General features: G+C 38.2%; 1 protein-coding gene across 1 annotated transcript in view; it reads right to left on the bottom strand.

Moving 5' to 3' along the window:
* The window catches only part of LOC139742472 (liprin-beta-1-like), a 106,155-nt gene that overhangs the window by 59,020 nt on the left and 21,567 nt on the right, over nt 1–25,568 (bottom strand). The window contains exons 3-8 of the mRNA XM_071653010.1: nt 11,742–11,813; nt 8,465–8,578; nt 7,470–7,601; nt 6,616–6,678; nt 5,728–5,790; nt 45–93 (exon numbers count right to left, since the gene is read on the bottom strand). Of these exons, the coding sequence (XP_071509111.1) occupies nt 45–93; nt 5,728–5,790; nt 6,616–6,678; nt 7,470–7,601; nt 8,465–8,578; nt 11,742–11,813 (493 nt within the window). The remainder of the gene's footprint in view (nt 1–44; nt 94–5,727; nt 5,791–6,615; nt 6,679–7,469; nt 7,602–8,464; nt 8,579–11,741; nt 11,814–25,568) is intronic.

The raw sequence follows: 25,568 nt of genomic DNA on the forward strand, positions 1-25,568 counted from the left end.
AAAAAGTTCTAATATGAAAAGTAAGGTTCCAATGGCAAACATACCTTCATCCAAATTGCGGACCTGTTTCGTCTGTAAGTCATCGAGGAGAGCCTGTATGCAGGGGCAAAACAGATATGGCAGAAAGAATCTCTTAAAATCAAGAATACCAGGGGTGAATTTAAAAAGACAATATCAAATCAAACTTTGAAAATTGGGAAAATCAAAATTCATAAAAACCAATTACAACAACGATAGAAAAATGCAGGACAAAAAAATCTGTTTACCTTACTCCTGGAAAAGAAAGGCAACACAGAAATGCAATTTCCATGCGGCAAGTCTCAACAAGTTACAAATGTAGGCTGAAGTGTAAAGACTTTACAATATCACTTCTATTTACAAATCAAAATGTTCAGCATTGTGCTTCATTTCTCTCTCCACTGTGAAATTTTCTGAAGTTAACCTACTCCAAAGTTGATTTCAAAATCATTATAACATCAAAAGTTTGTATTCAATGTTGAACATTTGGATTGTAGAAAAAACAAACAAACAAATAAACCAATTAACACAGAATAAATCATCACTAAAACTTATCACAAAGTACAGTATATCTCCAGACTCAATTTTTCATGTTATTGCAACAAGAGAGTAATCAATCCTTTTTAGTTCTCAAAGAACTAGAACATATAAACAAAACTTGGGCACTTTAAATTTTGACTGTTGAATTCTCTCACAATACCAGAAACTAATCCCAAAGTTTATATGATGATTACAGATTAAAAAGAATACAAAAATAATATTCCACCATTTCCGCAATATCAGTTTCATACTTCTTTTGCCTACGCACGTCCATTAGAGGAAGTTCAGAATCAAGAATACTTGGAAAATGACGCACACATTGACTCTGGAAACATGCGACGATGCAAAAAGAATGCATTTGATCTTGCTGGGATGGCAGACAACAACATATTATGTGACACATCATCATGTGACTAGGATAAAACTGTACACATTAAGATGCATTGCATACAGTGACTGAGTTGAAATCTATACGAAAGTTGATATTTGTTCACAATCAACTGCTTGATATCCCAACTACTGTATATGTTTTTGCAAGTATAATACATAGTTAGTTGGGACTTGTTAAAGTTTGTTGTTGTTTTAAAGTGCTTGTAATACACAATGCAGACCCACAGTGAAGGAATGAGAGATAAATGATGTCCTTTTTCAGGAGAAAATTTGATGAATCCCCAGCTTTAAAGATGAATAAACAGCACCTTTGCAAAATTTGCAACAAGGAAAAAAAATGACAATTAGAAGTCTGCATATACAGTGTCTGTGGTTCAAAGTATAAAGGCTTGAAATGTTTTGATACATCTTTTTTATTCCTCAAATTTTGATGATGCATACACCATTGATGTGTTGAATTGATCAATCCAATTTTTCAAAGGGCTGTATGTCTTTGACCATGACTCAATGTTTTGTTCTTTTAAATTGTATTTCTCTGGTGGCCAGATTTCTTAGCATTTTTGTGGCACTCTGTAGGGTCCTGAAACTCATAAAGTTAAAGGGATGGTACAGTATTGGTGGAGATGAGAATTGGGCTTTTAACTTTTTGCGATATACCAAGAAAACACTAATGATATAGTACAGAGCATACCATTTTATGAGGAATTCGAAGTTTATTTGATGAAAATCAGGTTTGTAATGACTGAAACATCCAAAAACAAAGTAAAACAAAGCGATCGTAATGAAGTGTGGAATCGCTCTTTGGATATCTCAGCCATTTCAAAACCAATTTTCATCAAATAAACGTTGAATTCCTCATAAAATTACATGCTCTTTCATATTTCATAAGAGGTTTCTCATTATCTCACCAAAAAATGTTAGAAACCTGAAATTAGGTCTCAACCAGACCTGTACGATCCCTTTAATGCATCATTAGGAAAAGTTGAAGAGTCTGAAAGTAGAAATATCACTACTGCCTTCATCATACTGCAGTATTTTCCCGATGGGTCTACAGTTTGAAATCACTGCTATCTTTCATATCATCATTTTTTCTATAATAAACATAATCATTGTCATCGCAATTGAATTCCTTCTTTAGAAAAACTGAAAATACTACAAGTGAAAACAATGATTGCCAGCTTTATCCCATTTTTGCGGTGATGGGTCACGCAGGATGATATTCAAGGAAGAGGAAAATGCAGAAACTTCCGAGCCACTCTCCCTCACGACATAGCAGAAGATGTCCCTTCATTCATTCAAAACAAAGTTGAGCAAAGGCCCAGAAACTGTCATTGCCGTTACCGAAGTCCATGCTGTGAGAATGCAGGCAGGCACAATGCAGTCTCTCTACATGGCGTGGACGGTTGATAACCATTATCATCACAACCTCTGAAAAAGGAACACTAAACACCATTCTCTGTTAGTATAACGGGCAAAGAGAGGGAATTAAAGAGGTGGTTAGGGTCAAAATGTACTTGTGGCCGCATTCCCGCTCTCCTACACTACGCAATGTAATGTTAACACAAAGGTCAAGCACGGGTACTGGGAGATGGGCATAAGATCTGCCGAGCAGGGTCAAAGGTCATGGGTGGAGGTCATGCTTTGATGGAGACTTAAACCGATGCAGTCTTCCAAAAAATCTAGATGTAAAATGTGTACCTAAAGAGAACAGGAGAAAGCATTTGTGTTAGCAGTCACAGCCCGACAAATCTACAGAATGACTAAAATGGCATTCAACACCATGGCATTTACACATTCACACACCTCTGTAATTTTGGCTCAACATGGCATCATTAAACCCTAAACTTTAATTGTATAAAAGTATGTATATCTAGTAAAGACTTATTATTGTGATATAAATGCCACTTCAACAGCATCCCCCACCAAAAAACAAAAAGAAGACAATAACATAACATCTACGAATTACACTATTTAAGAGATGATAATGAAAGAGGAGCCTAGCATGGCATGTTATCTACAAAACTGATGGCCCCACTGTACATGAAAGGACCATACACTTGGATGCAGTTACCAAGGCAACAACTATAATATTGTTCCTTGGCACCTATCACCTTTCATTCCTGCATGCCATTAAACCCAGCTGCTCCATCTGCAGGCGGTGCTAAGGTTCAAAGGTCAGAGTGCAAACACAGCATTCCAATTGTGGGTGAAGTATTTACTGCAGAGAATATTCCATAAAGAGCATGTCACATTCTTTAAAACCTTATCATGGAAGGAACAAAGATGTGCCACAAAAGAGCATCACCTAGCTTTCTCTAGAAAGAGAGGGAGATAGACAGATCTAGATAAATACTGTATCTGGACAGATAAATAGATTGATAGATAGATAGATAGATAGACAGATAGATAGATAGATAGATAGATACAAATGTAGATAGATAGATACATGTGTAGATAGATCATAGATAGATAGATAGATAGATAGATAGATAGACAGATAGATTAATCGACTGATTGATTGACAGATAGACAGATATCATAGATTAATCGATAGATAGATAGATAGATAGATAGATAGATAGATAGATAGATAGATAGATAGATAGAGAGAGAGAGAGAGCATGTGTATCGTAAACAGAAACTGTGAACAGATTGTGCGGAGATGTAGTGGCAAATGCACAGACATCCAAATTGACTCAAAAAAGTTAAGAAATGCAACACGTGACCGAAACGCAAAGACATGCCTCATCTGTGCAGTAGATGCAGATTTGGGAAAAGTTCAGATTCATAGTGAAGTAAATATTCCAATGAATAAAAATCACTAGGGACAAGAAACTGGTCACTGATACTGATACATGTTTACAGATTTATGTACAGTTTTGATACCTCATAACTATTTCCTCAGGATGGAGTTTTGATTTTGTTTTCAAAACGTCCCCAACGTTAATGTTTCCTACAGATGGAGTTTTGATTTTGCTTTCTAAACTGCACCCACATTAAAAGTGAATTCTGTTATTTTCAATTTACATGGAAGTAATATTTCTATTTAAAATAATGTTAACATGAGAGTGATAGCGAAACTGAGAGAGAAGCTGTAGTATCAGCATGAATAATGCCAATAATGCTGATAGAAAAATAGCAATATGTACCAACAATTATTGAAACTTGTCTGTTCTATCACATGACAGGAATTTTAGAATAATTCTGCTGACGATAACATCAACGATCAAGATAGCAATACTAATTCTACCTCATTAGAGAGATAAACTAGCTACACTCCTACAACATGATACAATTGTTACATAATATATTTCACTGTACTGTAAAGTGTAACTTGATGACCCTAAGGAATAAAAAGTTATAATGTAAAGACAAACTCAAACAAACTACACTGGTAAGACTGACAAAATGGGACACGGTGAGACAAACGATCCAAAAGTGCACAAAAATCACAGCATTCCGTGGAACAGCATTCTCAAATGAGTAAAAAGAAAAAAAAAGGTGAAGAAAGATAGAGGGCGACAAACTCATCCAGGGTCACTCACATGGCTGTAGCGGAGGCGGGCTTTCAGCTCGGCTGCCTCAGTCTGTGACCTAACTAACTTGACCTGGGTCAAAGGTCGGAAGAACCATTGCAAGGAGCAAAACACATGGACGGTATCAGACACATATGTTTAAGATGAACACCTTGTGGGAAATAATTCAAAGTTATACTGTATGGCAGGAGGCACAAAAAATAATAATAATAAATAAATAAATAAAAATGCAGTTGGAAGGGACAATAAAAAGGGAATTAAATATTGAACCAGCTTTCACACAGACAAAGCACACATTACTGTCTATAAACATACATAGTGTTAAAGAAAAAAAACACTGATAATCCAGTACTGCAGATAACTGGCACTATACAATTGTATATTGTGTTTGGCAAGCATAGCAAATATTCCCCCAACGTAATTTACCATAAACTGCAGCACATAAATATCAATTACAAAAAGATACAGGTGTAAGGCATGCTACCCACAAGGTCATATCCTTTAATATAAACTATGAGATTTTCACAATGACATTTTCAAGGATATCGTGAGTATCCATTTCATTCATATTAAATACACATACAACAAGAAATTATACTGCCCTTATTGATCATACTCCATTCTCATGACTGAGGTATCTTTGTAGTCCAGTTCCACACAACATACAGCCAATGGAAGGGCAGCCAACGTTTCCGCATCAAAGTTTAGAGAGATTCCACAGTGTTCAGGGAGTTAATTGAGTGCTAAATGTACTTGACGAGGCCACAATGATTCCAAAATGAGGGAAGCCTTTATGGGCTCCGGCCAGAACATGAAGATGTACAAATGTATGTGATTTTTCAGGTAGCCTCCTCCAGAGCCAGTGAGACTAGGCAGCTCTGATATTGGTGTATTTCCATGGCCTGGGAGAAGGGATAACTACAGCCATTTAGCTCGACAAAAGGAAGCAAGTGACATCACTATGACTTCGAACAAGTTTATGGTAAATTGTATCTGACATTTTTCATTGATATTGGAGCAAAATCATGACATTTTCAATTCATAGACACCTCTCATTAGGATGACTTGCTCTGGCTTTAAACTTGGCGTGTAAGTAGAAACACACTAGGTCAAACCTAAATGTATAAACGAATTGAGATTTGGAGGATTTTTGTCACTTGCTTCCTTTTGCCATCAAAGTCTCTATTGTGTTGCCACATTGCATCCTAATGACCTAATAGCGTTTACAGGCAGAAGGGCTCACCTGTGTTTCCATGTATTTCTCTTGCCACGTGTGACATTCTGCCTGTAACTCAGCGATGAGTTTCTGCAGAGAGGGATTGATGGAGAATGCCTTGCAATGAGACAAAATTATCACTACTAGCAACATCGTCATTGCCATTGAAATTTTCATTATATTTTGGATAAAAACATGTGTACCCTCTCGTGATTGGCTGAAAGAGGATCATGTGATTACTGCAAAACCAGAAACATTCACAGCTAATTTGCCCCCTCCCCCCGCTTCCCCATTCTTTAATGCCTTGGCTATTTATTGACCAATTGTGAACAACCATTGCATGTCGGATTCCCATCATGCGTTTTAAAAGAATGTATAGTAAAATTGATGATATCTATTGTTATTCTTAATTTGTCTCATTATTTATGTAAATTCTATTTCTTTTAGAAACTTCTAGTCTTATTCACTTTCTTCCCCACTGACAAAGAAAATGCAATCAAATTTGGAATCTTTGTGGCTTGTCATGTAGTTAAGTAAGTAAAGAAGTTAAGTAAAGAATTTAAACATTAAATGTATTGAAATTTTTAATTTCATTGTATAATCTATAAGCGAATTTTTGTTGAAATTCTTTTTACTGAGCTAATAAGGGTTAACCAAGAACAGGACAAGCAGCATCGGAAACATCTCTAGCAAATATAGACCAAGATTGTTATAATTTTGAGCATGAACATCAATGATTCCTTATTACGATCATAACTATTATCATCAGCATTCGATTCATTGTTGGAAATTCACCTCTCTGATCTTGCATGTCAAAATCTTAGGTACAGTGCTACAGACACATTGAAAACAAAGTCAACAAATATATTCCCCTGAGGAGTTGCCATGACTACGGGAGACAGGAATGGACCTTACCTGACTCTGTTGGTATTTGGAATGCAGCTGATCCATCTCCTGCTGTTTCTCCTCTATGTTAGCCTGGGAAAGAACACAAAACAAATACCAAAATATTTTCTAAATGAATACAGTGTATATGAAATATATTGAATCAGAAGGTGTAATTATACATTAACACGTGTGAACATAAAATAAATACCAAAATATTCACTAAATGATGATATGAAATACACATACTTAGAGGGAATTAGAAAGTATAATCATACATTAACATCTGTGAGTTGAATAGTTGGAGTATCCCCTACATAAACCCTGGAAAGAGAGGAAATGATCAAATGCAAATCCTGCGTGGTATGGACTAGATAAAACATGATCATTTTGATACACCACCTCATCTGACTTTGTCAATATCATGTATCTGAAGTAAACAATGGGTAACGCAATACAAAGGTTGTTCAGTCCAGACTTCAGAAATGTTCACATTGCCTTCTCAGTCATGGTGGGAAAGAGAGACACAGAGAGACAGACAGACAGAAACACACTGTCAGACTGATGGAGTGATTGAATGATAGATAGATAGATAGAAAGAAAGAGACAGATACAGACAAACACATAGATGCAAAGACAATCATGCATACAGACAGAGACAGTGACAGAAAAAGAAAGACAGACAGACTGACATACAGACATACAGACATACAGAGAGAGAGAGATCCGTGGGGGGCATTTCATGAAGTATTTTGTCCGACAAAGTTGTTGGACAAATTTGCTCTCAGCCGATCAGATGCAAGAATTTCAGTAGCTTGTAACAATTTGTCAGAAAAATATCCGACCAAAACACTCCACGAAATGCCCCCCTGGTCGCTGCCCACCTCGGCCATGATGGCACGTTCTCTGACGACGAGGGTTTCATTCTCCACAGCATCAAGTCGCGCCTTCAGCTGCGAGGCCTCCACTGCGTAATTCTGCTGACTCTGTTCGAGTTCACAGTGAATCTCGGATTCCTGAATGAACAGGGGACAAAAGATTAATATTGAAATATGAGCCTGGTAAGCTGCTGTTTGAGATATATGCAAATTACTTGTAAAGTCCTTCATATCAATTTTTCAGGAATATAATGCTGTAAACCCAAGCACTGATGACATGTGAATTTTTTAAGTCATCCAAACCTCATGTCAATCTACACATTTATATAAAACAGATTTGCAGTACAATGCCAGCAAAAATGCATCTTTTGCTTTCCAATCCCTTTCAACAATTGGTTCTACTATGTGGAGGCTGAACTCTGTCATACTTTCCTTCTCCCTAGAATATCACACTGCGACATTACCGAAATATGTAACAAGTCTCCTATGTCATCATAACTGTTCAATGTGCTGTATGTGGCATAGGGAGTCCAATTTTTTTGTGAATCAGGACTTCTCTACAATTTCGCGAGTGGTTAAATTCATAATTGTGGAGTACAGTAATGAATGTAGAAATGTATGCTTGCACATCACATTCACGTTGAGACCAAAGTTGATCATTTCGCGTGTTTTTGAATTCGCGAATAGCATCCAACCCACAAAATTTATGAAAATGAAAACCTCGCGAAATATTCAGTGTATACAGATGTACAGTAATTTGTTTACGGTTTTTTCAGAATATTGGTCTATTTGCTCGAGAACCATCATAAATTCCACAAATCTATGCATGGCACCATCGATTTGTGTATCACTACATGACGTGGAAATTATATCCAAAACATACCTTGTAACTTGCCCCTTTAACCCAATCCATTCTGAATTCCGAAATCCCCATAGATTTAATACACAGGCCACTGGGTTCCCTAAGGGAATGGGTTATCAAGAGGAGGACCACCACCCACCTGTAGTAGCTTGGTCTCTGCAGCACTAAGCTCCTTGCCTCTCTTTGCCACCGCCAGCTCCAGTTCCTGGATCTTCTCATTCTGGACCTCAATTTGGTCCGTCAAGACATTCACCTTTAATGTCAAACACAGAGGGAAAACACCTTATGCTAAATGCAACATTCAATTCAATTCAATTCGTTTATTCATCTCAATCATCATAAAAACAAATACATTGTGAGATCAACATGGCAAAAAAAGAAATATTGATGAGGAGAACAGGGACTACAAAAAGCGATAGCTTGAAAAGGCGTAAAGCCCCCAGATTACAATGGTAAATAGAATGCATGTACATGTACATGACGAAGTGAACAGAATTTTTAAATGAAGTAAAATCATGAACTGCTTGAAATTGTACATAAAACACAGGAATATACTATACATTGAAATGGAAAAAATAAAATAATAGACATGATGATCCTTTTTAATCGGCAGAAAAAGCTTATTGGAAAAGTAGATTTTTTTTTGTAATGAAAGCTTGTCGACCTTTTGACTGAATTATTTCCTTCTAAAACTTGACTTAGTACCTGTAATTGCTACAATGTACAAGTAATTGATGCACCAGTGGTGTGAATTCTGTGATCCTACAGCATTGCTGTGAGGATATACTGTAAAACAAGGAATTTTCGCGTGCATTTTAATTTTTCGAATTTCGCGAGCGCCAAGATACGCGAAATTAAAATGCACGTGAAAGTTCTTGTCTACACTATATGCATTGAATGCCAGTGGCAGTTCGCGAAAATTTCATGCCGCAAAAAAGGCCATCGGCTCCAATTCGCGAAAAATTCATGCCGCAAATATATCATGTTTTACAGTATATTGAGAGTAAATTGCTTTTTACAGAAAGTCCATTGACCTTTTGACCTGTGACCTTGGTCTAACTAGACCCCAAACAATGGGTATCTAGATTTGGTCAAAATATGCCACCATACAAAATTTGAACACATCTGCCACAAAAATGTGGCCAGGGGAGCACACAGAAGATATGAAATGCCATGGCAATGAAATACCAGTGATCTATAATTATAAAATGGGTTCAAGAATGTAGCCAATTGGAAGCGCTGAAATGAGTCACGTGTGCGTGCATTAATTTCTTAGTAAATGCACGGCCGGGGCCTGACGTACGTCACAATGTTTACACTAGCAGTGCGCACTCAATCAGTTGTTACAAGTGCGTCACGCGCTACTATACGCGCTGTCAATCCTGTAAACAACTTTTAGTTCGGGCTGCCACAACAGCCGGCGGTCTTTCTTGCGCATAACACGTGGCGTACGTATACTCTTATACGTACGTACAGTACTTATGTGCGGGATTTCCGAGTGCGACGTGCGTAAATGTTTGGGACAAACATCTTCGGACATCTTGACTTTTGAGCGAGTGCTACATGTAGCTGACTGGTATTGACCCACAAAGGTACGTAAATAATGCTGTTAGTTTTCGACCCATTTCATAAAACAAATGATGCACAGGATTCTTTCGTGGCATAAGGGAAGGTGCGGCTCACTCTCGAGTATTGACAACGGTTGCAAACATGCACTCGGCTGCGCCTCGTGCATGTCGCACCATTGTCAATACTCTCGAGCGCGCCGCACCTTCACTAACACACTCTATCCTGTGCATCATTTGTATAATATCACACCCATCCTCACCTCACTTTCCTGACAGGGAGATTCAATATAGTAAAGATGAAAAATAAAAGCAATAAGTTAAGACAATGTTCTCATCTTTTGTTTTTATTCTATGTCAGAAACCTAAACCTCAAAACATTTGCAGACTGTGACATTGGGTTCTCTGGTTCCATGACTTTAGCTCCCATGAAATATCAATTCAATTCAATTCAATTCAATAGTGTATTTATTTCCATCATCAAAAAGAAAAGAAAAAGTTGGCATAATCCAAAGTGATACAATTCTTTCATTTTTATGCCTCCGCAACGAAGTGGCCGGAGGCATTATGTTTTCGGGTCGTCCGTCCGTCCGTCCGTCCGTCCGTACGTCCGTCCGTCCCGTTTTGTTTTTGTCGATATCTCAAGAACCGTGTGGTGGTTTTACATCAAACTTGGTATGAGGGTATATCCTTGGGGGATAATACTTTGTGTGGATTTTAGGGTCACAGGGTCAAAGGTCAAAGGTCTCAGCTTATTTTGTGAAAACAAAAATTGAAATTTCATGTTTTTCTCCATATTTCGCAAATGGTTCAAGGTATCTTCATGGAACTTAGTATATATGCTTGTACCGATGGGCAGTGATTATCTAGGGAAGTTGGGGGTCATGGGTCACGGGTCATGGGTCAAAGGTCAAGGTCAACTCCTCAAAATATCACTACTTTCCTTAAAATACAATATGCCTGAAGGTTTTTTTTTTTTAACTTGATGTATGGCATGTATTACCCTATATATATTTTTGGGGAAGTTTCTTGCCAAAAGGTCAAAGGTCAAAAGGTAAAAGGTCAAGTGAAAATGCTAAATTGCACCTTTTCCTCCATATCTCGAAAGTAACTCAAGGTGTCATCATGAAACTTACATATTTATGCATGTTCAACCTAACAGTGATTCTCTTTGGAACTGTGAGGTCAAAGGTCAAAGGCCAGGTTTAGATAATGCTATTTTCCCATTTGATACTGAAATTATACTTTTTCTCAATACCTTGAAAATTACTCAATGCATAAACTTCTAAAAGGGTCAAAAGTCAAGTAAAAATCATCAGTTCCCCAAATGCCTGCACTCTGACATTTTAATCATTCATCCAATTGAACCTAGTTCTAGGAAAGTGAACATTCAGCACATTTGTGTCAAACCTGTCATTTTAATATTTTGCCAATTGTGTGAAACTGTCATCACACATTGTCAAGACCTATTAGGAGAACCATGCATCATGGCGGAGGCATATCAGTAGCCGTAGCGATATATCTAGTTCTTTAATACACTCGTCTGACAAAGGATTTTTTTTTTTCAAATACGATATAAATATCCACAGGCTCAGCCAAACAAATTCTATCAAAAACATAACCCTAACCCTAATCCTCATATCAAAACTAAATATCACAACCCTTACCCTAACCCTATTAAAGTCCTTGGAGAAAAATAAGACTGGAGTAATTGCCGCAGGAGCAAATGTCGTGTCACCGATATCCTACACTGTATATTCCAACCTTGCTGTCACCCTTCTGAGAGTTTAATACATGTACATTCACAGAAATATTTTGCTGGTCTGTTGCTATTAAATTGCAAAATCTTACCTGTAATTGCAGACTGTTTTTGTCACTTTCCAGTCTCTTGATCTTCTCATTTGAAGCAGCATCTGTCATGTCCTGTAAAATAAAACAACAACAATATTTGTCAACATTCAAATCATATATTTATCAATATCAGGAAACCTGTTCATCACACACACACACAAAAAGAAATGACATACTGTACAATTTTTGTATGTACGATGATCAGAGCGGCGAGGAGTCTTGCTGAGCAATGTTGTGCGTTATCATGCCGTCCCCTCTAGTAGCAGAAGCGACACACTCCGTCCCTCAGAAATGACATAAAATGAAAGTCCAATGCATGAAAGAGTCACAACTAATGCAGATAAAAGATCTGGTATATCTCGAAGAACAGGGTGCATAACGAAGTGACAATCTCCCTCAAGTTTAACAACTGGACCGCATAGAAGACAAGCAGCGCTACAATTGTGAAGCTGAAATGTAACTTTATCCAGCCATCTTGTCTGTACAAAATGGAAAATGAAAACTAACAGATGAATTTCGTTCATACCTGCAACTACTCAGTCTCATTAAAAATTATTGCAGATGCAATAAAACAAAAAAGACTGTAACCAAACAACATGAGGTGATAAACTGACATCGCCATCTACATCACAGTCCTGTGACAAAATTTGAGAGCAAATTACAGGGGTAACAATATCAAATACCAGCACAAATTGTAGACACACAAGCAAGTAGTCGTCCGGGTAATTACATAACGTGAGGGTGTCACAAATCACAGTTTATAAAGCTGGTTCCCTGCGTGGCTATTGTCCGTCCCTTCTAAATTCCAACCAAGACGCCCCCATCTCGCTATACCAGATGGTTTCTCCGCGGCAACACTCGTCAATCCCTCATTAAGGAGACGGATAATGATGAATCGCTTGGGCAGTCAACCCTGGGAGGGTCGGCCGACTGTCAATGCCACATCTTGCTGCCGCGATGCACTGCCATCTCTACGTAGCTGTTGTTGTTTGATTGTTGTTTTCTTTTGTGTTGTTTATAGCCTGTCTTAAGAACAGTGGTGCGCACATCTCAATAACGTGCTAGCCAGACCAGCTCCATGGGGTTAGCTCCCCTGGGACACCAAGTGCCTATACATGCAGCAATGATTCTTGACTTTTGTCCAAACAGATGAAAGCAGCACAATTTGTTCTACAGTACATCATGTGAGTTCCCTCCCCCAACCCCCCCCCCAAAAAAAAGACAACTTTAAACCTGCCTTATCACTATACATAGTGATGAGTTCAAGGGAAATTCCATTATAATATCAAGCAGTAATATATATAAAAACAACTCAAGAGGTATATAGTAGGCCTACAGTGTAGATCAGTGCAAATTCTCCACAGAAAAATTTTTCTTCAGACCTGTTATTGATATAAGAATGAGTTGCTTCTGCATGTCCTCCTCAGCAGCTACAGGCCTACAAAAAAAAAAAAATTGTACAGTGTAGGTTCTGTCTGTTCTTAAATATTTGAGAAATGGAGATCACTAAAATTTTGTGAACAAAACAGAGCTGTTCAACACTATGATCACACCAAGGAGGTGAGCACCTCCCTGATCACGTATAGAATTGCCAATTTGTCGTAATACTCTGTATAAAGACATTTTTACAGTTCATAATTTTTTTGTGTGTGTCTGATTTTCTGAAACCAATATTTAATGGATATACAATGTACAGGAGGCCTGATTTCTCTGATATTTCAGTTTTCCTATAAAGAAATATGATATCACAATGGAATTTCCTTACAGACACCAGCATGAAAAGAGCAATAGAAAAAGACATTAATAGCTGGAGGACTGTTAAATCTCCCCTACATCTACTGGTTGATACAGTAAATTTCTTGTCTTTTCTTAGAACTGTAAATTCAGGTACGTATATATACCAGTATGCGATACACATAGTATGTGACTCAGAACAAAACGGAATCCGTAGTCCGGATTTATCAATATCTAGTAGTATAAAGTGATATCAAAGTCACGGAGTGTAGGCCTACAGTATACACTGTATTTTCCATCGATATGGACAGGGCCTGAGTAATTCTCGATGGTCTCCAATTCATGAATTATTGACACCCTGCTGCAATTTGCAACCGCCTGTCATACGTTCAGGGGGATCTGATACAACATAGTTTTGGCAGGCATGAACCCATGTAGATGGCTGAAATAATCATTTAGTCTAGTATAATTTATATCAGATTATTATCGCATTATGGCATTTAAATTGCTTGCAGACCCTTGCACTGTACAATCCAGCAGATATACACCGTAAGAGTATTAAGCCCACGAATATGATTTCACTATGTTGCCCTTGTGCAGGTGTGGAACTACTCCAAGAACGAGTCTGAGAGGGCAAGACTAAGTGGGCAGTAAATTCATCAGTGTGGATTTCGCCCAGGCTCTGCCGAAATTGACAAGGCTTTTTCGCCGCATTCCAGGCAATCTTGGGATGCCAGCGAGTAAGAGGCGTGATGGATGGATCAATGCAATGACTTTGCCATCTGCCCCGTTGAACGAGGACTCCACTATATTACTGGGGAGAATCTTCCTTGATGGGATGGCCGGGCAGGGGTCTTACTGGTCAGGGGTCTTACTGGTCTGGGGGTCAAGTTTAGGGGGACAGCGGCCATAAATTTACAGGATGGCCAGAGGGATTTAAAGGGATGCTTCAACCATGATGAATTGCCAGTTGATAATCTCTGTGCAGTTTTCATAAAGATGAACATACATTCTCTTGTCTTGCAAGACATCCATAGACAGAGTAACAATCCCTACCCCCCCCCCCCCTCCCCCAAGACTAGAGCCCTCAATTAATTTTCATTATCCACAAACCTAATTACACGAATGATAAACAAATCAAGATACACAGTGTCATGCAAAGGCTCACCGATGGAAAAACACGAAGCATCTACATACAGTACTTTATAGCAAAGGTCACACAGCTGAATGTTTGGATAAAAGCATGTGTGGGTGAAAAGTTCAGCAAAATTTCATAAACTGCATGTCACATAACGAGACATTGGTTTTAATAGATACATTTCTTTATGAATAACCCAACTTTGCCTACATAGAATATGAATGACTGTAAAATATCTCAACACCACTCTCCCCATCTACAATTGAGTACATACAACAATAGCTTTGTAACAACAGAAGGTCTGCACAATCACATCTGAAGAGTGTCTGCTACTTGCAAATGTGATCCATTTCTTACTGCCATTGATTATATGCAAACACAAGGACTGTCAGAGATAAACCAGGGCTATACAAGCACTGTATTTGTCATACCTGTGTAGACAAGAAGTGCTAGGGGCTATATACACATGCAGAGGTAAATATGGGGACAGAAAAAAAAAAAGATAACAAGATTGCACGAAGATGAGTCACTCCACATTTAATGTCCTTCTTTTATTTCCCCAAATCCATTTTGCCTCTTACAACAGGCTTCGTGCACCTTTGTGAATGTTCAATTGAGCTACAAGTGCAATCTCATCTTGCTGTAACACCTCGTCTATGCACACCCTCTGGACTAAACCCATTGAGCCTGAGGATGAATTGATTTTGCTATAACGCACTTCCCATAGACACCTGCCCGAGAATACTAGGGACTAGTGTTTAACGGCTTAACGGGATGGTACAGTATTGGTGGAGATGAGAATTGGGCTTTTAACTCTTTGTGAGATACCAAGAAAACACTTATGATATTGTACAGAACATACCATTTTAAAAAGAGGAATTCAAAGTTTATTTGATGAAAATCGGGTTTGGAATGACAGAAACATCCAAAAACAAGGTAAAACGAAGCAATCATAATAAAGTGTGGGTCCCACACTTTATTAGAATCGCTCTTTCATGGAATCTCAGCCATTTCAAAACCAATTTTCATCAAATAAACGTTGAATTCCTCATAGAATTACATGTTCTTTCATATTTCATTAGAGGTTTCTCATTATCTCACCAAAAAAAGTTAGAAACTTGAAATTAGGTCTCAACCAAAACTGTACGGTCCCTTTAAGGAGTCAACTCCTATGTACTAAAACATGGTAGAGGGTTAGGCTTTAAAGTGGTAGACTCATGCCTGGATATAACCGGTATTCTTCAATAATTTGACATGGCTATTAAAATGAAGCCAAATATGGGCGGGGGGAATGATTATCCTTGTCGTCCCTCCACACCTTATAAGATGGGGGATATTCAGAGCTACCAAGTCTCACATATTCTGCGTGAGACTCAAGCATTTATATAGGGTCTGTCTCACGATCTCACGCATGGCTCCCATTTTTCTCACGCATCTGGTGAAGTCTGCAATTTGGGCCAAAAATAAGGAGCATAGCTCAAAGGATTAAAGTGATAGTTGCAACTGAAGGTATATTTCCCTTTTGCCTTTCAAAATTAGTAAAAAATAGTCACTTAAGTATGCACCAGATTGCATCATTAAGAGCTAATAATTTAAAAAAGCTCCTTACCATGGGAGGGGGACACCCCCCTCGTTCGCGTGCGCATGCGCGCAAGCGCCGAGATGCTGAGTCATAAAAATCTCACTTATAAAAGTTTTTTGAACTTGGCATCTTTGGATATTTGAGATAAGAATCAGGATAGATTAATCCCTGCTAAAAATGCGTGATAGGGATGGTATACATTGTAGTTTTGGTTGAGATGTGCTTTCAAGTTTCCATCTTTTCTTGTGAGATAATGAGAAACCTCTTTAACCTTTTATTAATAAATATGAAAGATCATACAATTCTATTTACGAGGAATTCAAAGCTTTACTTGATGAAATTTGGTAATAAAGTGGCTGAGATATATATATAAAAAAGGTTCCTAATAAAAGGTGGGACCCACCTTTTATTAGGACAATGTTCTGTGTTTTACTTTGTTTCTGGTTATCTCAGCCATTTCACAAACAATTTTCATCAAATAAACTTTGAATTCCTCTTACATGCTCTTTAATATTTCATAAGTGGGTTTCTTATTATCTCTCAAAAAGTTAAAATCTGAATCCCCCATCTCAACCAAAACTATGCAACTCCTTTAATAACGGTCACAGGAGACAGTATATATTTTTCCTCAACGCGTTAAATATCATAACATTAAAACCCCAAATACTGCCCAGTCAAGGGAATACACATGGACAATCTGATTGCATTTCCACAGCAATAAATTGTCTTGTTTCTTTTTCTACATATTAAAATGTAAAGACTAAGATGGAAATACATGTAGACTTAATCAAGGAAAGACTTAAAACTTACTTGGTTTGTGCGGTATAAAATCCACTCCATTTGGTGACATTTTCTAGCCATGCTGACAAGATTGAGCTCTCTGTTGGTTGCGTTTGAATGTATTCCAGGTATTGATACCGGTAGCTACACCAATATTGGCAAGATACTCTTCTCCTTTCCTCACCCTAGAAGAGTGTGAGGGCTCTTTGCAAGGTGTACAATTCTAACCACCCTGGGTAGTAATGGCAAACAATTCAAGATCAATCAACTATTAATATCTGCGTGCAAGTGGGCCTACATCGTGCACACCTGCTCAAACAGTGTCTTGATGTACAATGCCCAGGTGTCGCTTTTTAAACAGAGAAGATGACGCTTTAAAATGAGTGAGATTGGATGAATGAACTGGGGCTCACTGAAACGGAACTGGGTACCACCAGTGATGCGGTGCCAATTTCAGTGCAGAGGTACAGTGGACGTCATCCAGGCCCTGCATGCATACGGCTGGCTCCGGGGGAAGTTGTTCACAGAGTTGCACACGGTGGAATGGTAGAGCGGTAATTGTCAATCAATGCTGCGTAGTGCTGTACCTACGATTGTAAGCAGTGGACCAAGTCGCTGTATCAGAGCTGGATGACAGACAGACACAGATATGAATGAATTGGACCAAAACGATCGGGGGATCGCCCATGTAGAACGGGTACAACCTGGTGACGAATTGTGAGCTTCCGAGTTCTAAAAGTCAGAGATGCATCGACTACTGTAGAGGCATAGGGTTAGTTCTTTGCTGTAGCAATATCAAGTGCTATGAGCACACGGTGCCAACCTTGTGTGAGTCTACGATCATCATACATCGATGGCATTTATATATGACAACAGTGACGCTGAAACACATCGACCGATCAATCTATATTCATTGACATCAATTACAGGTACAGTAGCTCGGAGGCTCTTGAGGCGACGGCGTGATGCTGCGGATCTCTGCGATAACAAGGGGTAAAGGAGATTACTGCCAGACAGCCTGCTGGTAGAGAAAACAGAAAGTCACAAATCCACCGAGATTCTCCAAGATCCCAGGTTCAAATCCCTCTTGGTTTTCGCCCTCCATACAGGTGGTGTTCACCAGTCATCTGGACACGTACTGATAGACTGACGCACTGGGGTCTTCTTTGCTGTGCAGATTTTGGCTGTGTAACCACAAAAGCCGAGACTAGGCAACCGAAGTCAATCTGCGCAGCGTCGTCCCGCAAAGCATGGGGACTGGCACGGCTAGACTAGCGTCGAGAATACAGGGCATGGAGCCATGCATCAATGTCTGAATAGCCTTGATGTAATCACATACCGACCCAGAGTCTAATTAAAATAACAAGCTTCCTCCTCACGACAATTTCCATCGACCAGACAACTGTGCAGATCAACCCACGAATGATTGTTGCACTGGTCGCCCAAAGGCAATTCATACTCACAGAGTTTCGTACAAGGCACTGTCACAGTATGCACGAGTGTGCCACCACCACTGACCAAAAACTGAACCAGAGATGTTCATTCATTTCTTAGATTGGTCCCAATCATTCCCTGAGCTTCTCAACCAAACTCCAAGCGAAGTATGAAAGGCTCAAGATCCATCTCCTTGTTTCCTTGACATAGGAATGTTTTGATTCACAAAAATCATGACACAACACGGTAGAATCGCGGCATGGAGAAAGCCCAAAACAGAGCAATTTCCACACTGACAGTCCTTTCAAATTCCATGGTTTTCGGTACTAATGGTATTGCCCTTTTGATTCAAGTCTTCAACCCTTTTTATATATATCTTTTTCCCTAGTGTAATAACTGGTATAAAAATATGCTGATCCCATGCAACCCATGACAGAGTCAATCTCCATTACCATTCTCGATAAGAGGAATGTGAGCTGCCATGCATCCGAGATGGAACCACAACTGAAATTAATGAAGAATATTGAAGGCAATTTTACCAAATGCACTTCGAAACAAGTTTTATTGTCTGGACAGAAAATTCCCTCATCACAACCATCCATGCATCAAAGTTCAACTATGGGGAAAAACAGCAGAGAAACTACTTTAAACTAGCAACCTCTTTAATATCATTGTATCTGACAAAGTAACCCCAAAGTAGAGACTTGGTGGTAAGCACCAATTCCCCCCCCCCCACCCCTCAGTGTAATATACTGTAGGCCCTATGTGGCAAGTTAATGCATTGTGAGGGTTAAGATAAAAATGGATAAATTTTTATGGATAAATGGATAAATAAAGATGCATTTGAGAACAATTACACTGTAAAATTGTATAGTTTGTCTGTTTGTGTGTGTGTTGTTGTTTTGTTTTTTGTTTTTGTTTTTTGTTGTTTTTTGTTGTTGTTGTTGTTTTGTTTTTTTTTTTTGGGGGGGGGGGGGGGGGGGGTCCACAGACAAGATTTATCAGTTTTCACATCCCATCCCGAAAATTGGGTTTTGAAAACTGCCGTTTTCAGATGTGCTTGTGAACGAACCTATCGTACGTATCTGGCCAGGGCCCCGTTGCAAGAAAGTTGCAATCAATTGCAAATAATTGCTAATTTTGAAACAACCATTCTGATTGGCTCAGGGTTTGCCCTATTAAAAAGACATGCATGCAACAATGATTTTGATTGGCCAGTGACAATCAGTTGCAAGTTGCGTTTAAACGCAAAGTTTCTAGCAACGGGGCCCAAGTCTCCAGTTCACCAGCCTAAAACTTTTTGGAGACGCATCAATCCGATCATGGAGCACCACTTTAAAACGAAAGCCCTGACGGAGATAAGATTTCAAAAGTTGGTCGTTTTCGTGGGGGCCGAAAGTTCAACTTTCGGTGGCATACTTCCCCATCTGAGTCATGTGGTATTTTTACGATCTCCGAGTTTTGTTTACATCTGTTTTGCCTGCAACACAACAGATCTATCTGGAAGTTGTCACAGTTATTCAAGAGGACATTGCTGACGGACCATGACACCGAAAAACTCTGCCCCAGTGGCAGAAGTATTCTCCAAGTGACGCTCCCGGTACTTTCAGTTCAGCTAGCATCCAATGTCAAGTGGAAAGGCTTACAGTAATTCACCAGGCCCAGACAGTGTATAATCTGAGGGTATACTTGAGGCTAGTCTCACGGAAACAGACTTTAAAAGGTTTCTCTGTTCCTAAATTGCATAGGGTCCCTGAAAGACTGCTCTCTAAAGAAAGAATATAGGCCTAACGATTGCAATGATGTGTGCACAGGAATCATAGCATGAGAGCAACTTAACCCGTTGTGGACGAGTCTTTAGTATACTCAGGCAGGTGTCTATGGGAAATGCATGTTGAAGCAAAATCAGTTCGTCCTCAATAGATTTAAAGAATGGAGGGCATTGCATACAATGTAGGCCTACATTGAATGATTATGCCACATTTTAATATGGAAGGTTTACAAATACCCCAATTTATACAACGGCCAAAATTTGCAGCCTCTTCGAACCATTTCAAAAAGTCTTTCAAACAAGCAGTCTCTTATCTGTGCATTTTAATTTCATGAATTTTGCGAGAGCCAAGATTTGCAAACTTATCACAATGCATGCAAAAGTTCTTGTTTACATTACAATATGTAAATGCATTGAATGCTAGTGGTAATTCACAAAAATTTCAATCCGCGAAAAAGGCCGTCGGCACCGGCCAATTTGCAAAAATTCTTGCTCCACAGTAGTTTACTAGTACACGTGTACTGTTTTTTAGCCCACAATGCGTTGTATATTGATGTTATATTGGGTTTAACAGGTGCTAATGTATAGAGAATAATCCTTGAATTAGATTTGAATACAGCCCCCCTCAATAACCACAGCATTATCATACTTTAATACTGTACAGCAAATCCAGCATTCGTATGATGTACTATGTTAATAGGCCTACTGTATATGCCTGCTTTATTCTGTCAGCATCGGACTGAACACTTGAAACAGAGGTCTATCATCAAAGACTAGCCACCTGGTACAGCCAGTGATCCTATTATTGGCTCATGGTCTATTACCTACCCTGTCAAGCGCTTCAAATCACTGACGTGATACTGCTTACACCTAGAATTCTTCACCAGACTCAGCAAATAAGACCCACCATAAAATATTTCAAAGACCTTCCTTATGATGCTACTGTAGTCTCCAGAGAATTATATGTACTACACACATTGTAGGTAACTACATGTTGTATTCAATCACCTTTTGTTAGCTGTCTTGTAATATCATAATGCTCATATTCTGCAGAAGGTATACAAGGCAATTTTGGGTCATTTGTCACAAAAAAAAAAAAAAACTCATTCAAGAATTCATAAAATAGATACAATTGTACACTAATTATACCAAAAAAAAAAATGGAAACAAAATGATGAATATTGGATATGAAATTTAATACATTGATACACACCCAAATAAATATTTGAAATACTGTACTAGGTAAATAAAGAAAAGAAATGAGATTATCAAAAAGGAAACAAAATCATTGTAACAAGGCTCTTTTATACACACTGTTGCGTACAGAGCAATCTGGCGGAATGCAAAACAGAAAAACAAGCTTAAAGTGGTTTTTGTTATTGTAAACATCTAAATACACGGACAGTTTGTAAGATTTTAGCAAGCAAGATCAGGCTTTAATAGAACTCAGCAGAAACAATAAAGCTGTTGTTTTTTTTTTTCAACCACATGGATTAAAACTGAATTGACAACAGAATACGGAGTATATCGATGAATGATTATTAAATCTCAAACACAGAATTGACTAAATATTTTGTGTTTCGAGTTCAATTTGTTAACTTGCCAAATGACTGAACCGCTTTATCAATAACTGCTATCATCAACAGAAAAATTTATGAAAATATCAATAAAAACTTTGTAATGTCATTTCCATCAATACTTCACCTACAGTAGCAAACACTCCAACTTACTTTCTGCATGTGTGCATGACTTCTAACAAATCAATGAGATAAACAGAGCTCTATAAAAGTACACATGAAATAAGTAATTGCTGCACTGATAAAAGAGTCACTGGCTTTACCTAAGACTAGTTCACAACCTCTATTCCATCTTCAAAACTCCCCCACCCTCCTAATCCCCCTCAGCCTCTCCTCTTCCTCTCTGGGTCATCCTCCTAGACAAAGTTGTCAAGTCTCATCCACACAGGGAAATCATTGCTTCTGACAACCCACCTTGAAAGTTTCGCTATAAACATGCCCTCTTTTTCGCTCCTCTTTAACTGGCTCTCAGGAACATTTAATATAGGCCTACCCCTTTGGTAATTTCTGATACAGTTGAATACCCAATCAAATTTCTGTGATTCAGTACAATATTTTTTCTTTCTATTCTATTCAGGTATTTTACAAAATTACAACATACATAAATCACAAAAACTAATTCTTTGTTAAGGCCCTATACGGCAGTGTTTGTTTTTCTCTTCTTATTACAGAATTATAAAAAGCATCTATAATTTTAATCAATGAATTAGTATCGATCCTTAAATTGACAACACATTTGGATTAACATACAAATGAAAATGTTTCTGTCGCAAATTGGCAAATTTCTGTAGCTATGTTTCTCTGAATTTTTCAAAGTGTAATGCATTCAACCATGTTTCATTTCATCTCTCTGCAAAGCAGGATATGCAGTAAAGTTCAGAGTTACCAATCTAATGAAAGTACTTCAGATAATAACTTCAGCAGCAAAATGCCCCCTTCCCTCCCCCCATTTGGCGGTGTTAAAGGAATATGATCTCACACCATTCTCTACTGTCTGATCATCACTGGCACATCACATGTTGTGAGATGATGAGATGAACTATTTCGGTGTTGTCGTCACGGCGATCAGATGCACCTCACACAACGCGTGGGTTGAAATTGTTGCACAGCCAGTCATGCCAACTCCAACATGCAGGGAAGTCATGAGTACTTATTTTCACACAAAGGGAATGAACCTCACTGAGGAAATTTTATATCCCATGAGCATTACAGAACGAAAGCAACACATTGGCAATATTTTGAGGCAAACCGGATAAACAACAAGGAAGTTGTAATCACCTGACAAGTGATTACTCTCTCTCTCTCCATCAGCACTTACGCAGAATTTGCCTCAGTCATGTGACCTGAATTCACTTGCATCATACCCATAATTTCCTTGAAAATCATACTAACTTTACATACAATGTACTTTTAAACAATTGCTTGAAAATGCCATTTAAAATGGAAATGGCTCACTTTTTTCATCAGAAATTGATGAACTTGAGCTGTATATTGACGCTAAAAAAAAAACCTCCACCACACAAAAGTTTTGACAATTGTGCTGTAATTGTAAAACGAGGAATGTTTGTGTGCATTTTAATTTTGCAAATTTTGCGAGAGCCAAGATACGCGAAATTAAAATGCACGTGAAAGTTCTTGTCTACACTAAATGCATTGAATGTTAGAGGCAAATCTCGAAAATTTCATGCTGTGAAAAAGGCCATCGGCTCCAATTCGCGGAAATTTTATGCCACAAAAGTACTGTGCTTTACAGTACTTCTGAAACATTTCAAAACCATTCAAACTTCTGTGAGTCTGAAATGATGTTGATGAACTCAAATCTTTTTTTTTTTTTGGCACCAACAGCTACACAACTCTATCTTAAGAGTAGGTACAAGGTACATGTTAATCAAGTTTAAGCTTTGTCTAGCTGAGTATCAATGAGAGTACAGCGCGGTCCAATGCTGGTGAAGTAATACCTAGCTTCTGATAAATAATTGTGAAATTTGGAAGTGATACAGAAGCAATTCACTGACTGTATAACCTGTAAAGGAAGCACTGGTAATCATCAATTTTGCTGTTAAAACCATAAAAAGCCTACTCCAACAACAAAAAAAAGTCCTATGTGAGGATATATATGCCAACTGGCCCCCACGTCACATTTCGATTTTAGATCAAGAGCTTGGCAATTTGTCACAAATTTCACCTTCATTTCTCGATAATCTTGAAAAAGAAATGTCTACCACTACAACTGCTTTTTTCTAAGATTCATTGAAAAGTTAACTACTTAAAATGAAATCGTAAACCTGAAATGAAGTCTTTTTGTAGTAATATACAGATGTAATCTTTGTTTTACAAAATATAATTTTTCTTTGCCACTCAAGGGTATTACAGAACTCTGTACATCTTCAAATCCATTACTGGCCTTTCATACAGCATTCCTATGTTTGTTTGTTTTTACTCGATAAATCATTTCACTCATATTTTGAGACATTTTTAAAATCATTCTATGGCTAGTATACTTTAATAATTATACCTTTTAAACCAAAGCATTTTATATGTTGCCATATTGTAGACAGAAATACAATTGGTATTTCAGTCTTGTGCATTTACATACATTGTACCAAGAACAGAAATTTGTTATAAAGTGATAATATTCCTATTTCAATTTGTTTCAAAATGTATATAATTCATGTACATTGCACTTGTATGTGCTTGTAATAAAGATAATCCAGTTTGAGAGAAAATGTGTGGCAATGCTATGAAACTTCAATATTCCAACTTTCTTCATATGATATTTGAAACTTTCAGTCCGATTTATTTGTTTGACTTTACTACAAACTCTACGAAAAAAAAATCAAATTGAATGTGGCGTGATGTTTCCCTTTAAAGCCACAGCTGGCCTATTTCCCTCCACATGAGCTGTCCTACCCTCAGAGGGGTGAAGTGGGAAGTTGGGGAATGCACTTCACCTGGTTTATCTGACAGATACCCCTGACACTGCCGAATATTACTCTGACGCAAGATCTCTGACAGCAAGATCTCTGACGTAAAGAAGGCGGTCTACACACCAGAAAACACTCGCATTTCGATGCCAGGCATACAAAAACATGGACTAGCAGCTGAGGTTGCCAAATATAAACTTGGCAAAAGCATAAAACAACAGCAAAATGGAGATCCAGTTGGAAGCATTAAAGGCATAATTTTCTTGCTCACCTACATTGTACTATTTATGCTCATAAGGTGATGAGAGCAAAAAGGCAATAACTTTGTGGTACAATTGCCCGGGTGACTATTATTTAGCATGAGTCCCACAGTACAGCAAGAGAAGACACCAAAGGAAATTTGGTGAGATAATCTTGCGTATACTCTACATGCATCTTTAATGATGAAAAAGAAAAAGTAATTCCCAAATTAGAGACTCTCATTAATGTGTTGCGCAAAGCCGGTTTGTAATTAGCTCATGTGCACATTTCTATTAAAACGGAAGCTTTTTTTTCTTCAGTTGACCAGGCATTTCATTCATTTTCAAAACAAAATTCCAAATGCATACAAGCTTGCCTGATGTACAGTGTACAGCTACATACCAATTCATGGAAGTCTTGTTCAAACAAAGAATGAACAGGTTGCATCTTATAGACCAAGTGACCATTTTGGCTCATTAACGAATGCACAGGGAAGTGTGGAGGAGATACAGTATGCATACATTTCGGGGAATTCTCCCGCAGAATAAGGGATACTTGGCACCTACAGTACAATTGTAATGACAGTAGTTACGTTCAGACGACAAGCCTTAACCTCGACGTTAGGAAACCTCAAGGTTAAGCTTGTA

Source organism: Diadema antillarum, unplaced genomic scaffold (assembly GCF_040938485.1).
Source record: "Diadema antillarum isolate AM-2024a unplaced genomic scaffold, OU_Dant_1.0 seq00001002_RagTag, whole genome shotgun sequence".
Lineage (NCBI taxonomy): Eukaryota > Metazoa > Echinodermata > Echinoidea > Diadematoida > Diadematidae > Diadema > Diadema antillarum.